General features: G+C 35.3%; 3 protein-coding genes and 1 long non-coding RNA gene across 10 annotated transcripts; all 4 read left to right on the top strand.

Moving 5' to 3' along the window:
• Positions 1-558: 558 nt before the first annotated feature.
• LOC108472702 (potassium transporter 4-like) lies at positions 559-5698 on the top strand. The gene is made up of 9 exons (XM_017774257.2): positions 559-1015; positions 2198-2438; positions 2549-2791; positions 3058-3108; positions 3226-3486; positions 3596-3648; positions 3725-3839; positions 3930-4184; positions 4381-5698. The coding sequence occupies exons 1-9, from the start codon at positions 959-961 to the stop codon at positions 5463-5465; spliced, it is 2361 nt and encodes a 786-aa protein (XP_017629746.1). The 5' UTR covers positions 559-958; the 3' UTR covers positions 5466-5698.
• A 598-nt stretch (positions 5699-6296) lies between these two features.
• LOC108471099 (syntaxin-22-like) lies at positions 6297-9225 on the top strand. 5 transcript variants are annotated; one of them, XM_053021832.1, is made up of 8 exons: positions 6297-6556; positions 6767-6982; positions 7070-7163; positions 7282-7421; positions 7516-7578; positions 7854-8011; positions 8093-8193; positions 9013-9225. In XM_053021832.1, the coding sequence occupies exons 2-8, from the start codon at positions 6795-6797 to the stop codon at positions 9076-9078; spliced, it is 810 nt and encodes a 269-aa protein (XP_052877792.1). In that variant the 5' UTR covers positions 6297-6556; positions 6767-6794; the 3' UTR covers positions 9079-9225. The 5 variants fall into 5 exon arrangements, with proteins under 5 accessions (XP_052877792.1, XP_017628172.1, XP_017628175.1 ...); XM_017772683.2 differs by having other exon boundaries at positions 6298-6574; XM_017772686.2 differs by lacking the exon at positions 6297-6556 and adding an exon at positions 6600-6681 and having other exon boundaries at positions 7519-7578.
• Positions 9226-12213: 2988 nt separating this feature from the next.
• LOC108471063 (uncharacterized) lies at positions 12214-13464 on the top strand. The gene has a single exon (XM_017772634.2). The coding sequence runs from the start codon at positions 12391-12393 to the stop codon at positions 13294-13296; it is 906 nt and encodes a 301-aa protein (XP_017628123.1). The 5' UTR covers positions 12214-12390; the 3' UTR covers positions 13297-13464.
• A 290-nt stretch (positions 13465-13754) lies between these two features.
• On the top strand, positions 13755-15682 carry LOC128284303 (uncharacterized). Of its 3 annotated transcripts, XR_008274695.1 has the most exons (3): positions 13755-13790; positions 14473-14580; positions 15330-15682. It is a non-coding gene; the product is annotated as an uncharacterized LOC128284303 (long non-coding RNA). The 3 variants fall into 3 exon arrangements; XR_008274696.1 differs by lacking the exon at positions 13755-13790 and having other exon boundaries at positions 13826-14580; positions 15347-15682; XR_008274694.1 differs by lacking the exon at positions 13755-13790 and having other exon boundaries at positions 13826-14580.
• Positions 15683-15821: the final 139 nt, after the last annotated feature.

Below are 15821 nucleotides of genomic sequence, written 5' to 3'. Positions count from 1 at the left end.
GATAGACAACAGAAGAGAGTAAAAATAATTATATTATGAAATATAAAAAAAACAGTTGACGTAACCTAATTCGGCATTAATTTTTTAATTAGATTAAAAACTTTAATGTTTGGATATTTTAAATAATTAATTGGGGTAAAAAGAAATTTAATTACTAAAATAAAGAAAACAATGTAGTTAAAATTTTTAATTGTGAATTAAACCTATTTTCAACAGTGTATTGATGTTTTTCTTAATAAATTCACAGTAAAAATAAGAAAAGAATAAATAATTTCAATTCAATTCGTTATTATTTATTATAAGACTAAAAATTACAAACTAACTGTTGTATCAATAGTAATTAACTAAAATAATTATTTCCTAACTTAACAACTTTATAAATAAATTATCATTATTATTAAAACTACATATAATAAAATGTGAAAAACAAAATCTATCAATAAAAGATGTTATCATTAAAAGTAATATTTTCTTATAAATCTTTAATTATCCTATTAAAAAATATGAAAATGATTTTATTATACCAAATAAATATGTTAATAATGTTAATGATTCATTATTCTATTATAAAAATAAATAATTAAATCGATTTTTTTTTTCAAGAATAAAAAAATGGTATTCCAATTGGGAAGGGTCGGGTAGTCCGTTGCCGTTGGGGAAGGAAACTTGGAAAGCGCTCAATCCAAAACCGGAATTGAAGGGTTTGAAAGTTGAAACTCTCTTCTCCTTCTTCAACACACACCACGCTATGCCTGGGATTATTTTTCATTTTTATTAATAAAAAAAAGGTCAAATAAGGTCAAAGAGGAAAATGAATGAAACCAAAATTCGGGTGTGTTGTGCTCAATAACAAATCATTCGTTCTTCCGCCCCAGCCTTACAGTTGAATCAATTACCCTTTTCATTCTCACTATTAATAAAATCCAGTGTCTTCGGCTCTGAGTCCGCTTGCTTTCTAATGGAACTAGATTCTGCACTCACGATTCCACCTACTCCTCCACGAAATCTTTTTCCGGTTAGCCTTTATTTATTTTTGTCTGATCTGCAATTTTCGTTTTGAATTCGTAATCTGCTTTTTGTTTCCGGTTCTTTTGTGTATATTACCCCGCCTTGTAAATAAATTTGCATCCTGGTTCTACTGTAAAAGAAGCTGATTCGTTCAACAAATCAATCACACTTTTTTTCTGCTTTTCCTAACATTTCTTGGGATGATTTTCGCCTTACTTTGCCTTCCATGCCATGCATTTGTTCTTCCAACAAAAAGAAATTCCAGTGACAATGCAGAACGATAGCTTGAGATTACGAAAAGTTATTTATAGTAAAAAGAAAAATTATATGTGTTATAAATATCTTATTAGAATGTAAGAAAAATATTGAAATTATCCAAAACTTATTTATTTATATGAACTGAAATAATTTAACATAAATTTGATAATTAAAAAATGATATAAAATAGCTATTTATTTTTTTATAAATGGGATTATTTTTACATAAGTGTGTACTCTTCACTGAAAAAACAAATTCTAAAGGTCTAATTGTGCCTCCGGTCCTTGTCTCTAAGAACTTTTGAAGTTTAATATCTCTACTTTTAATTTCAGAAATTTAGCCTTTTGTCTAATTTAAAAATTAAAGTTGAATTGATAAAACCTTTGTTAAATCTAAATATGTATTATTGATTATATTTTAATATTTAAACTAAACCTTTCAATTTTAAATTATCATATATTCTTATTTAAAGAAAATCCATTAATAGTATAATCAATTGAAATGGAATTACTAAAGTTTTAGCCTGCTATCTCATGGCACTAGTGTCATCAAATGGCAGCTACAAATTCATACTCCTGAGAACAAGGACAAATCCCGACTACTACCATGATTCCAAATTTACATGCTGATCAGTGCGGCTTAATCATGTATCTATCTCAATTATTTACGGAACAACTTCTTAAAAACCAATATAAGTGCATAGCATCAATTTGGAGGATGCATATAACTTTGTTGTTAATTCCAGATAATATTGGAATACTTTCCTCAATCTGTTTTTCTAAAAAAGAAATAGGTATACCTTTTCCACTTAATATTTTCTGTATTGACCATGCCTGAGTTTTATGGAGGTATAGTTTTAGGGATGTTTTGACATTAATCATGGGATGTTTGGCAACTGTAAATTAATTAAGTACCTGTATCGCTTTCGCAGCTTACGTGGGTCAATCTCTCCGGCAATCTAATATTAGCATATCAGAGCTTGGGGGTGGTGTATGGTGACCTTAGCACTTCACCTCTTTATGTTTACACAAGCACTTTGATTGGGAATTTGGAGGATCATCAGAATGAAGAAGCAATATTTGGAGCATGTTCCTTGATTTTTTGGACCCTTACATTGATACCCCTTTGTAAATATGTGTTTATCTTGCTAGCTGCTGATGATAATGGTGAAGGTGTGTGGCGAATCATAAAACTTCATAATGTATATTACTCTTTAATAAAATCAAATTATATACACCCTTTGGCTAACCATTTGCAAGCTGATGTAAGGAATTCTTGTCAGGTGGAACTTTTGCTCTGTACTCGCTGCTCTGTAGGCACGCAAACTTTAGCTTGCTTCCAAATCAGCAAGCATCTGATGAAGAGCTCTCAGCCTACAGATATGGCCCCTCAACCCATTCCAATGTTTCCTTGTTGAAGCGATTTTTGGAGAAGCAAAAGAGGCCAAGGACAGGCCTTCTTATTGTGGTACTCTTTGGTTCTTCGATGGTCATTGGTGATGGCGTGCTCACTTCAGCAATAGCAGGTATATATTAATTTGCATAGCTTGCTTTGATCTTTCTGGCTGTCGGTTATATTTTCCTTGCTGGAATTTCCCTTGTATTGCATGTGAGAAAATAAGCAAAAATTGTTGGTTCAATCATTTGTTAATATGATTGTGAATGAAGGTTGTGAACTTTGGAAGAAATCCCTATGAATAGCTCTGCTGATTGCAGCATGACAAGAAAATCCAAGGTTGTGCTAATGGATCTCTTTCTCCGTGGCTAAGGGGTTAAATGTTTACATTTGCAGTTATGTCATCGTTGCCTGGGCTACAATATTCTGGAAAGAAATTAACTAAAGGTAATTCAGCTCTCTAATTTGGTTTTCTTTTAACTTTAGTTTTAAATTGTGGGTTTACAATTAATTCCTTCTTTTTTTTCCTTAGGACTTAATAATTATGCTTTCTTTTGATACTAGGCGCACTCCTCTTGCTTGCTTGTGTCATATTGATTAGCCTATTTGCTCTGCAGCATATTGGCACGCACAAGGTAGCTTTTATGTTTGCTCCGATTGTGATGTTGTGGCTGATATCAATTTTTTGTGTTGGCTTGTACAACATAATACATTGGAACCCAAAAGTTGTTTCTGCCATTTATCCCTATTATATTATCAAGTTCTTCAGAGAGACTGGTAGAGATGGCTGGATTTCTCTTGGAGGGATCCTTCTATCAATAACCGGTAGGTTAGATCTTGATACCAATTCTTATTTCAATTGACTATGTTAGTTTGTTAATATAATGGTTGCTGATTTCAATGTTGATCATGAGCACATTTTTTCTCTCGCCAGGTACTGAAGCTATGTACGCAGACCTTGGTCATTTCACTGCTGTATCTATCAGGGTGAGTGTGTAACTAACTCTTCCTTTTTGTTCATATATTCGTAAGTTGGAAATTTATAATATTACTGTCTGTGCAGCTTGCATTTGTATTTGCAATATACCCGTGTTTGGTTGTACAATACATGGGTCAGGCTGCGTTCTTGTCAAGAAACCTCCATTCGATTCCTAACAGCTTCTTCGAATCTATTCCTGGTTAGTATGATCTAGGACCAACTGTACACAGCTTCTAAACATTGTTATAAATTTAGGTTTGTGTAACTTTTTTCATTTTTATCTTTGCAGATCCCGTTTTCTGGCCAATCTTTGTAGTTGCCACCCTTTCAGCTGTTGTTGGAAGTCAGGCTACTATAACTGCTACTTTTTCTGTAATCAAACAATGCCAGGCCCTTGGTTGCTTTCCTCGAGTCAAAATTGTTCACACCTCAAAACATATATATGGCCAGATCTACATCCCAGAAATAAACTGGATGCTCATGATCCTTACTCTTTCCATCACTATTGGATTTCAAGATACAACTTTAATCGGAAATGCTTATGGTAATATGTGAAGAACAATTTTGTAGTATTTTTGAGATTTTTTCAATGATGCTTTGTACTAATTTATTATGGCAACAGAAATAGACTGTGAGTATAGTTGTAGATCACATAGTTGAGGTTCTAGAGATGGTTCCTTACTACTTGCATCAACTCTCCTGTCTTGTCTTTGGTTAGGATGTTTGGTTTTGATTTTCAGGACTTGCAACTGCTACGTTGATGTTCATTACAACTTTTCTCGTGGCGCTTGTCATAACCTTTGTTTGGCAGAAAAGCATTTGGATTTCCGGAATGTTCCTTCTGTTCTTCGGGATTATCGAAGGGGCTTACTTATCAGCAGCACTGATGAAAGTGCCACAAGGAGGATGGGTGCCTCTTGTGCTCTCCTTCATATTTATGATGATTATGTACATTTGGCATTATGGGATGCGCTTGAAGTACAACTTTGACATGCACAACAAAGTACCATTGCAATGGTTGCTTGGCTTGGGTCCTAGCCTTGGTATTGTTCGTGTGCCTGGGATAGGCCTCATATACACAGAATTGGCAACGGGAATCCCTGCAATATTCTCCCACTTTGTTACGAACCTGCCTGCGTTCCATAAGGTGTTAGTTTTTATTTGTGTAAAGTCAGTTCCAGTCCCATATGTATCATCAGATGAACGCTTTGTTGTTGGTCGGGTTTGCCCCAGGCCATACCGTATGTATAGGTGTATTGTGAGGTACGGGTACAAAGATATCCAGCGAGATGATGGGGATTTCGAGAACCAGCTTATACAAAGCCTAGCAGAGTTCATCCATATGGAAGCTGGAGAACCAGAGTTCTGTAGTTCTGAGGGGTCATTCGATGGGAGGATGATGGTTACACGTTTAAGCAGCATCCAATCAGGCTCAACCATAATAGCTACTGAGATAGAGGATTGCAGTGAGAGTAGCTCCGTCCAAAGCAGCAAATCCTCTGCCCTACTCAGCTTGCGATCTGTTTACGATGACGAGAATCCACCAGTTAGGAAGCAGCACATAAGATTCCATCTGCCAGCAAATCGAATTATGGATAGTGTCATTCAGGAAGAGTTGATGGATTTGATTGTGGCAAAGGAAGCTGGGTTTGCATATATAATGGGTCACTCTTATGTAAAGGCCAGGAGAAGCTCATCATGTTTTAAAAAGTTTGTAATTGACGTGGGGTATACGTTTCTCCGAAAGAACTGCAGGGGCCCTTCCGTAGATCTAAACATTCCTCACATCAATCTCATTGAAGTCGGAATGATATATTATGTGTAGTCGTCCAATCAGTTTATCATTCATTTCAGTAGAATCTGTATGGCTACATGTTGAGCTAGCCCCGTTCCCTTTTGGTAGGAACATCAAGGCACATTGAATTCCCAGGGTTGGGTCGGTCTTTTACATACAGTACTTTCTTACTCAACCTTTTTTCCCCTTCATATACATAGCTAAATGACATATTCAGTCATTACTATTATTATTCACCTGATGAGTTAATAACATTTCTTTGAGATATGGAATTTTTAAAGTATTTGACTAGTACTCACCTTTTTTGTTTGTTTGTTTGTTTTAATTTTATTTTATGTTGGCAAAGTGAAGGCAGAGCAGGAAATGGAAATGATGGGCTTTGGAAGAAAACTAGTTAGTGATTGTGGAAAAGTTGTCTGAGAGGGTTTTTCATCCTCGAAATATACTGCTTTAGACATTGCAGCAAATCACATCTTTCATGAGCACACAAAACATATCCAAATAGTTGGAGGGAAGTGTTAAGATAGATGTTTACTCTCCATGATAGTGCAAATCAAAATCCCACATAAAGTAGATTATGTATATTTGTTTTTTGCTTTGTTCTTAGATTAGGCTGAATTGATTCGTATTTCTGGTATATATATTGCACTCTTTGTGAATAATATCACGTCTTCCAGCCAATTCTAGTTTCTTACTCTCTTCTGTTTTTAAGAAAATGACTGGTAGAACTTCATGGTTCACTTCCCGCTTTCATTAATATTAGACGTGTTTATTATAGGTTGTGGGATATTTGCTTGCTACATCTGCACCTAGGCACTCCAGTTTTTTTTAGAAATAACCCAATCATATATGAATTCTTTTTTAACTCACATGAGGATGAAGGACAAGGAAAGAAAGCAACAGGCCATTTATAGATTACTTGGGCTTCTGCTGAAATGGGATGGGATATCTTTATTTTGCCTGCAACTGCAAGTGTTTGATTGTCACCGTTGGGTGTATATTATATTATGTCCACAAATAAAGAAAGCAGGTAGCGAGCAAAGCCAATGGGAGGGAAAAGCCGAGAGCCGTTGACTGGTTGGTGCTCGGTGCCATTGCCACTGGAAATGAGCCGTTGACTGGTACTTGGTAGTTGACTGGTAATTTATTATTACAGTATTACAAATTACAGTGGCTAGCTATAGAATCAGCTAATTAACATTTAGCGTACTACCTAATTTTTGAGAGTCTTATTAAATAAAAGGAGGTTCTGGATTTATTTCTCTTCTCAAATCTATAACTGAAACACAAACTGTATCCCTCACTGTAGTGTTTTTTTGCTCTGGGTGTAGGAAGTGGAACCCCAAAGGAAAGCCAAACATGAGCTTCCAAGACGTTCAAACTGGTGGTGGTGCTCGGTCCTCATCTTCATCATACATGGCGTCCAAGAGCCCCTCACAAGCTGTGGCAGCTGGTATCTTCCAGATCAACACTGCCGTTGCTGCTTTCCGTCGCCTCGTGGATGCCATCGGCACCGCCAAGGATACTCCCGATCATCGCCTAAAATTGTCTCTTTCCTCTCATCTTTTCGTATGTCTAAGATAATCTATTAAATATGCATCCTTCTCACTGAGTTGCAAATTTCTGATCGGTAGGCACAATACCAGGCAAAGAATACTGCAACTAGTGAAGGAAACTTCGGCTAAGCTCAAGGCTTTGACTGAACCCGATCATGACCCTACTGTCAATGTATCTTTCCTTCTCTCTAGTACCCTTTTTTACATGCTTAATCCATTTTCAGATTTCAGTTTAATTATCACATAGTGTTGTAATTTTGTAACAAAATTTCATAAAATACCACATCCAGCCGAGTAAAAAGGTAGAAGATGCAAAGCTGGCTAGAGATTTTCAGAACACGCTCCAAGAGTTCCAGAAAGTTCAGCAACTGGCCTCTGAACGCGAGTCTACTTACTCTCCTGCACCCCCTCCACCCTCCTTGCCCACAACGTATCAGTCTTTCACATTTAACACCATCTACTGTATATGTATGTATGTATGTATGTATTTGAGGCCTTTTATAGATTGGATGCTTTCGATGCAGCAGCTCTGGCTCCGATGAGTCGTTGCCTCAAGAGAAACAACCTTTACTTATGGAACAGAGAAGGTGAGTTCAGTTCATCGTTTCCTCTTCTCCCCCAAATCCTTTTGTCACTTTTCCTTTTTCCTCACCTGTCATGCACAGAACATCAATAGCTTTAAACCCATCCTTGAAATGATTGTACTTGATAACCATTAGTTATATTTTTGGCTCTCTTTTTTCTTAGTGGGCCATTGATGTTTCATACAATTTTGCCATGGTTTGTTGTTGTTGTTGTTGTTGCAAAGGGTTGCAAGAGCCCCTTTTATTTATGATCCATATTCCTCTAAGAAAATGTGCAGGCAAGAAGTAATTTTGCTGGATAATGAAATTGGCTTCAACGAAGCTATGATTGATGAAAGAGAACAGGGTATCAGAGAAGTAGAGGATCAAATAGGACAAGTAAATGAAATATTTAAGGACCTTGCTGTTCTTGTCCATGAGCAGGGTGTGGTCATTGGTAAGATGCCAAGTACCCCCCTTGAGATAGACTATTCATTTATGCATCTTGATTTATCATCTGATTGTTTCAACATAACAGATGACATTTCATCAAACATAGATGCTTCCTCTGTTTCAACAATCCAGGCTAGAGGTCAACTAGCCAAGGCTTCCAATAGTGTTAAACCTCGAACCTCATGGGTAAGCCGTAAACTGTTGATTTCTAGACTTTTATTAGACATGAAATGTTTGATATTTGTAGTTGAAATTTTGGAGAGGAAATGTGATTTGCAAAGATAGTTTCAACTTTCCGATCTATTCACTGTATGCTTCTTTGATGATAGAGAAAAAATTGCAAATAAACTTGAGTAAGCAGTGTAGATGAAGAAGATAAGATATTAGGTGTACTGCTGTCGTTGGAAGAGGGTCATGAATTACTTATGTTGAAGACTTGTAATTGCTGCATGTAAGAGTCTGGTTAACGAGGGTAAAAGTAACATGAAGGCTCTTGTGAATTAGTAGTCAGATTACATTTTGTCTCTTCTACTAAAAAAATAGACAAATTAGTCACTTTACGTTAGTTCAAAGGGCAAATTGATCCTTCCTGTTAAAAAATTCATTCATTTCTACTATTGAAAACTAGTCATTGTACGTCAGTATGATGTACATGTGGCATACAGAAGGACCAATTTGCTATTTGATCCAACGTACAGGGACTAATTCATAAAATTTTAGTACAAGGGCCTCCATAGTACTTTTACCAGTTAATGAGATAGTGCTAGCTAGTTCATAAACTTGCTGCTGTGAACTGCAATAACAGATTAAGTCATAGTTGTAGTCCCATGCACAAGGAGTAGGAATATGAAATGCTTCTAGATGAAGCTCTCTGAGAAGTAAAAGATGCAACTTTAAATATGTTAAGATTGATTAGTGTAATATGGTCTGATAAAACATATTTCCTTAACCTTTGTACGAATCGAGTATATGTATGTATGACATCTCTTGTTTTTGGGTTGGCAGTGCTGGTGGGTGCTGGTAATTTTAGTGGTGCTGCTGGTAATCTTTCTCCTTATTCTTATCATATAGATCTTATGAAATTATTATCACAATAGGGAGTGCAATACAGGGTTTGTCTGTCATTATATATATTCCTTTCCGGTTGGTGTGAAATCCAGGTGCAAGTTTTTTGTTTGGGCGCTTGAGATTATTTAATAATATAAAATGTTTGAGAAATATGGTGAAGAGTATCTTTGGAAGCAGTATTCGATATATTTTAATTATCAGTGTGATTATGTTTGGAATAATTAATTTTAATTATAATTATTTACAATTATGATGTTACTTGTTATTTTAACATCTTAAAGAGGAAAAGAAAAAAGAAAAAACTTTGGGGCGATTCACAGGTTAATACATTATATTACAAAGGATTAGTTAGTTAATCTTCGATCTTTTGAACATTATTAAAAATAATGTCATAATTGTGCCTTAAATAATTAAAATGTATTAAAATTATTACCTCTTGATTTTTCATTAAATATTTGACTAGATATCTATTTCAACATTTTAGTTCTATAAATAAACAAGGGTAAAATTTCTTATGAAAGTCCTTTAGATTAAATAGACGATCTATTTAATCCTTATACTGAATCAAATAAATTCAGATTAAAACAGAATTAAACTTTATTGTTTTAAAAACTGAAAAGAAAACTATATTTTTTCATTTTCAAATGAAGTCTAAACAAAATATTTCATTTGCAAAACAATAAATAATTTTAACATATAATTGTCAAACATGACAATTTTTTAAATAGTAAATATTAATTAAGTTTGAATTTGACTTTTTTTATTTTTAAAGATAAATTATATCAACAATCACTTAATTTTTAAAAAATAACAAATTAATCCAAGTAACCATTTTCTGTTACATATGTAATAGAAGTTGACCTGTCATTTAATTGGCCACATTGGCACCCTAGTTGTCCCTTTGAATCTTTGTGTCACTGATGACTCCGTTGAATATTTAACCCCTTTTTTTGCTTCTCTTCTTCTCCACTCTCTTTCTTCTTCTTTTTTTCTTATCTCTAGTTGTCGCCGTTCATGGCTTTCTCCGACCAACAGTTATCACCAAATGGCTCTTCTTTGTTTCTTCTCAAATCTCACTTCAAATTTCCCAATAGGCCTTCAAAAATCTTGAGATTAAGACCTCAAGGCTTCAATGAATCTTCGGATCACTACCATATTTCAACCACATCTTTTTTTCGACTAACCATTACTCTTGACCGCTCAGATCATCAAACTGGTGGCTCGAGTTCTCCAACCCATAAAACCTGAAATTAGCGTGGGTTTCTTCTCTTTTGATTTTCTTTCTTTTTTAGTTTTTTTTTTAAATTTCTCTATTTTGATGCAAGCCAATTGTTTTATTTTTGCCGGTTTGATTTTAGATGCTTGCTATTTGGTAATTTTGTTTTTGGTTGGGATTTTGCATGTCTTGAATGTTTAGGGGATGGAATTTGGTGGTTATGGTGGTGGTGTCTTAGCAAAAGAATGACCATGAGTGATGTTGGTGTGGTGATTAAATGATAGTGGGCTTGTGAAGGTGACCAATGTCGAGGATGGTGGTGAGGGAGCCGAGAGGGATGAAGAAAATGGTGAAACCCCCCTCTTTCTATTTTTGTTGTTTAATGGTGGCCTTTGAGAGGGATAAGAGGAAAATGTCAAATGTGGCAAACTAACAATCATGTCACTTGTCCCGTTTGGCCGATAACAAAAAATGTTAATCGTGGCTGCTTTGTTACTTTTCGATAAAGTTAGTAACTAATTTATTATTTTTTAAAAGTTTAGTGACTGAATTAAAAGTTAAGTGACTGTGTTGTCATTTAATTCAAAATTGAGTGAATATTATTGTAATTTATTTTTTTAATAATATAAAATTAAATTAATTCACCCCTACACAAGTATCGATAAAAGTTAAGTAAGACAAACAGAAATTCATGAAGGCAACATCCATAAATATAATGCATTCATTCGTCTTCAACCTGTCATAATCCCTGTGTATTTGCTTAACAACACATAAATTCCCGTTGCTTCTAACGCCACTGTCAGTGTCTGCCATGGTTGGTGCTACTAGCTTCATTCAACCCATCGCCGCTGCTGCTTCGATAAATACAATTTTCTAAAAAAGGAGACCATAAATTCTGTTCTAAAACTGTTCCTATTTAGTAGTGTAATAGAATTATTAGATTAGAAATCAGAAACAATTGGCAAGAAAAAAAACATAGTTGCCCAAGTTGGTGGATGGTGTGGTGCCGCTTATACAAATCTTAGTCTTAAAAGTAAACAATTAAATAGTCACTTTTATTTATTTCAAGTTATATTTTAATTAATTATGTTTAAATATTACGTTTTAGTTACTTACATTAATGTATTGTAACATTTTAGTCACTAATCTATTAATTACCGTTAATGGTATAATTGTAAGTGATGTATAAGTTAAATTATCATTTCAAACAAAACTTTAGATTAAATTATATAATTAGTCTCCATGTATTTTCATTTTAAGCAATTTAATTTTTTCTTTTATGTTCTTTTAATTCCTTCTTTTTCTTCTATATTTTCCATTCTCTTCTCTTCTCTCTTTATATTTCTCCTTCTTCGTCTCCATTTTCTACATAATTAATTCAAAAAATAAAATTTCAAACATGAGGAATTTGTAATTTATATCAAACAATCAACTAAAGGTTACTTGATAATGTATAACATTTAACCATATGATAGATTTAAAGGCCTAGTTGTATGAAAATCATATGAGATAGTTATTGAAACCTTCATTGGAATATATGGGAGGGAGAAGGGAACATAAAAAAAAAAAAGTTAAAAGAACATAAAAGAGACGAAGAAGGGAAGAAAACAGAAAGAGAAGTAGAAGAGAATAAAAAATAAAAAAATTTAAAAGAACATAAAAAATAAATTACTCAAAATAAAAAATATGAGGATCAATTGTATAATTTAACTTAAAATTTTATTTGAAATAATAATTGACGTCTCAAGTCACTTCTTGTTAACAAAAATTAACAAAAATAACATAAAATATAATATAAGTAACTAAAACGTAATATTTAAAACATAAATAACTAAAATGTAACATAAGATAAATAAAATAACTATTTTAATAAGTTACTCTAAATTCAATTGAATATATAAAAATAAAATAAAATAAAAAGAAAGTGGAGAGCGAAGCCAATAAAAAAATGAAATCCAAATCCAAAAGGAAACTACACAAAGTTCGGTCAACCAACCTCCGAAAGCGAAAATCAAATCAGCGACAATCCACTGGCACTCCCTCCTCCCCCCGACTGATCGTTGCCGAGGATTGGCTTTAATTGATTTGTTTGTTCATCCATGGCGGGCATAATATACCAGCTATTAGCCTCCTCCACGCTTCTCTCTCTGGGTCTTTACCATCTCATCTGCACCACCCGTAACTTCCTTAAATCCCCACAATCCTACTCCGCCAAGCCTTTTTACCCATTCCCTTTCTCCTCCAATCTCCGCCTCAAGCACCTTCCCCTCTACCTTCTCATGCTCTGCCTTTTCATTGCATTCCTCCACCAATCTTTCATCTCCTCCGACCCCGATCCCCTCGTCAAGGGCCGCACTCCCGTCTACCACTTCATCACCCTCAACTCGGCTGCCGTTTTGTTCCTCTTCCTCATCCTTTCCCTTTCTTTCTTCCTCTCCGAATCCACCTCCCTTCTCCCCCTCCCTCCCGATCTCTTCTTCGCCTTTGCCTCCGCTATCTTCTTCCTCCACTACTCCGTCTCCGACGGTGCTGCCTCCGTCCAGACCTCTGATCTCCAAGCCAAATGTGATTCTTTGTCCGCCCGCGTTTCCGCTTTGGCTTCCTTGATGTGCCTCATCCTGGCTTGCCAACCCAAGCTTTTTATAGCCGAGGTCGGTTTGGGGGCGTCTCTTTGCCTCCAGGGGCTGTGGGTGCTGCAGACGGGGCTTTCACTCTACGTTGAAGCCTTTATACCCGAAGGCTGCCATAAGCTGCTGGACGTTGTGAGCGGTGTCGAGGGATCTACCAAATGCGACCTCGACGAATCCCGGCTCAGGGCTGTGGCCATTCTGGATCTGGTGTTCGTGGTTCATGTCATGTTTGTCATCATCTTTGTGATGCTCACTTACGCCGTTGTTGCTAAGAGTATTGGGGTTAGGAGACTGGGATCATACGAGCCCTTGCCTGCCAATGCTTCTGATTCTAACCATATTCAGATGAAGGCTTTGGCTGGCACCCAAGCCTGATTTTTTTCCCCTTCCTCTGCGCGCTATCTTTTTGTCCCTCTTTTCTTAATGAACTGTCAGTTTAATTCTTGTTGTTGTGGCATTCATTTTAAGGATTATTAAGTATATCAAAGTCTTTTTGTTAACTTAATCACACTCTGTAATCTGTGGTGCTTTCTGTGTATAGAATCTCTTTTCAATCTTTATCTACTTTATGAGCTTGCTGGTATATATATATATATATATATATATATATATATATATATATATATATATCTGTTGCTGAATTCTGCATTAAGTTGTGGTGGTATGGCAGATAAAGACGTTCGGCTTTTCATTACATATTTGGTCATTGGACCCAAAATTTTGAGTTCACTAGTGTTTATGAGAAAGTTCATTTGAATAGAAAAATCAGTCCAATGTTTGATAGCATGAAGACTGAAGAATGAAAAAGAAGCTGCTGAAAGTAGGAACCTATCTTTGATTGTGTTACTCGTTGAGATTCCTACAGTATGGTAAAGTTGGATTTTTTATTTTTTTATTTTTAGGTTGTCTATGTTCCCATGTTTTTAGAATCTTTAGCTGAAGTCCGTACAATAATCCCATGTCTTTTAGGCTCATATTTGGTACACCTGTCTGGAAGAGAGCATTTTTTTTTAAAATGATTTCAGCCATATGAGGATACGGTTCATATACAAGAAGAATATGGCTTCTTTTAAAAATTCAATTGATGTTACTCTCTCTTTAACGCCTATACTTGGCGCAGTTGATTTTGTTTTGACTGGTTTTTATATATAATACCAATCACACTCATCGTTGTTGGTGGATTTAACCAGGATTCAGATGTTCAGTTCTGTTAGTTTATTGTAATGTCTTTGTGAAAAGGGTACATAGCCAACCGCCATTGATCTGTGTAAGCATCAGATGGTAGAATCAAGCTGAAAAATGACTAATACCATGTCATTACTGTAGACAATATAGAGTATAGACTACTAGACAAGTCTGCATATTACATTTTTGGACCAGATTGTAGCCATGCTTTTATAAATGTCTTGAGTAGAAGTCAGGATGAGTATTGTTTAAATTACCTCCAAGCAAGAAGCATTCATTTTCATAGCTTAGAGACCTTTTCTTAAACTCTCAATTTAGGTTACTTGTCATATTGTTGGATGCTGTTTTTTCTCTTCTTCACTTCAGTTTCAGCTGCACCTGCCTTTCACCATTTTGTAAAGGAAAGATCATCAGAGTATGAGCCTGATCATGGTGGCCGATATTTATTTATTTTTGCCTCGCCTCATATTGAAGGTAATGACTTACACCAAAATTTCCTATTTCTTGAATTTATGAGTTATGAATTTTCATACCATTGTATCATTATCTAGATGGTTTAGCGACTGTGTGGTAGCAAATCTTATATTGTTTGATTGTTGCTCTTGTAAAGATTAATATTGAAATCCATATCTATATCCATCTGTTTCCTTTGCATTCGTGGAAAATTAAGCACTGTCTGATAGAAATCCCAGTTACATGTCAAAAACGAAGAAGAGGGTGCCCCCAGGCGGGGGGACTAAAAAGAAAAGGAAAACAAAGGGTCTTAATGATTGATAACCAATTACCAACTGTGGGTGTTTCTTTTATATCATTTCAATTATATTGTTAACCATTAACAGCTAATATGTGGATAAAACCACTTAACACTCCTCTCCTATGTAGTGCAACAAGGGGTGGTCAACCTCATATGGGATTAGGCAGGGAGAACAAAAACACCTGCGCTAACTATCTCACCTAAAACCAATTAGCAATAGGAGACTTAGGTCGTTTATAAACCTCTTGAAAGAAATGATGGCTTTTCTTGAACAATCATTTCCACATGTTGATGTTGCTATTGATCATTGGAATGCATTTCATGTTTCTATTATTTGGTGTGAGCCCACTAGCGAGTGACCAAGTGTCATCAGTGCTGTTTCCTGAGAACCATTTTGTGTAATCAATGTAATGGCGTTTGAATTTGGCGACATGATGCTTTCATTTCTAGAATCCTAATCCACTCATAGTATTGTTTTTGCTTTAGGAAACCACGAAGAAAGGTGGCCAGGGTGAAATTACGATCCTTGTAGTTGAAATTGACTTGGACATTTAAAGTGCAAACATTATCATAATTGAGGATGTTCTACAACTCAGCCTTGACCTGTTGTATCAGGTCAAGCACCGTCTGCATAGTTTAGTTGATTGGTTCTCTGCTGTAGCAGACAAGTAACAGGACTAAACTGAGCTGTTAAGCCTTAAAGTTCTAAATGGAGGTCAAGCATGTTAAAAATGTCTGTGTGAAATTAATAAAACTGAAAGCCATGAAGCTTGGTATGATACGTCGTTGGATATAAATATTTGAAGAAGCAGCTAATGAAAATTTACGGCATATATGCACCCAAACAAAAAATTACCAGATTGAATATTATTACAGATGGTCAATCCAGCCAAACTTGGTGTTCTACTTTCTTAATTGGACTTTTATATGGACGTTGACGGAATGCTAAAAAAACATACAG

Source organism: Gossypium arboreum, chromosome 11 (assembly GCF_025698485.1).
Source record: "Gossypium arboreum isolate Shixiya-1 chromosome 11, ASM2569848v2, whole genome shotgun sequence".
Lineage (NCBI taxonomy): Eukaryota > Viridiplantae > Streptophyta > Magnoliopsida > Malvales > Malvaceae > Gossypium > Gossypium arboreum.
The sequence above is the reverse complement of the archived record's forward strand: the minus strand, read 5'-3'. Positions and strand labels throughout refer to the sequence as shown.

Bases quoted from the DNA above. Each gene is read 5' to 3' on its own strand.
- LOC108472702 (XM_017774257.2), top strand. From the start codon at position 959: ATGGAACTAGATTCTGCACTCACGATTCCACCTACTCCTCCACGAAAT. The intron at 1,016-2,197 runs GTTAGCCTTTAT...TCGCTTTCGCAG, and splicing joins CTCCACGAAATCTTTTTCCG to CTTACGTGGGTCAATCTCTC. The intron at 4,185-4,380 runs GTAATATGTGAA...TTTGATTTTCAG, and splicing joins TTTAATCGGAAATGCTTATG to GACTTGCAACTGCTACGTTG.
- LOC108471099 (XM_053021832.1), top strand. From the start codon at position 6,795: ATGAGCTTCCAAGACGTTCAAACTGGTGGTGGTGCTCGGTCCTCATCT. The intron at 7,422-7,515 runs GTATCAGTCTTT...CTTTCGATGCAG, and splicing joins CCACCCTCCTTGCCCACAAC to CAGCTCTGGCTCCGATGAGT. The intron at 8,012-8,092 runs GTAAGATGCCAA...TCAACATAACAG, and splicing joins TGAGCAGGGTGTGGTCATTG to ATGACATTTCATCAAACATA.
- LOC108471063 (XM_017772634.2), top strand. From the start codon at position 12,391: ATGGCGGGCATAATATACCAGCTATTAGCCTCCTCCACGCTTCTCTCT.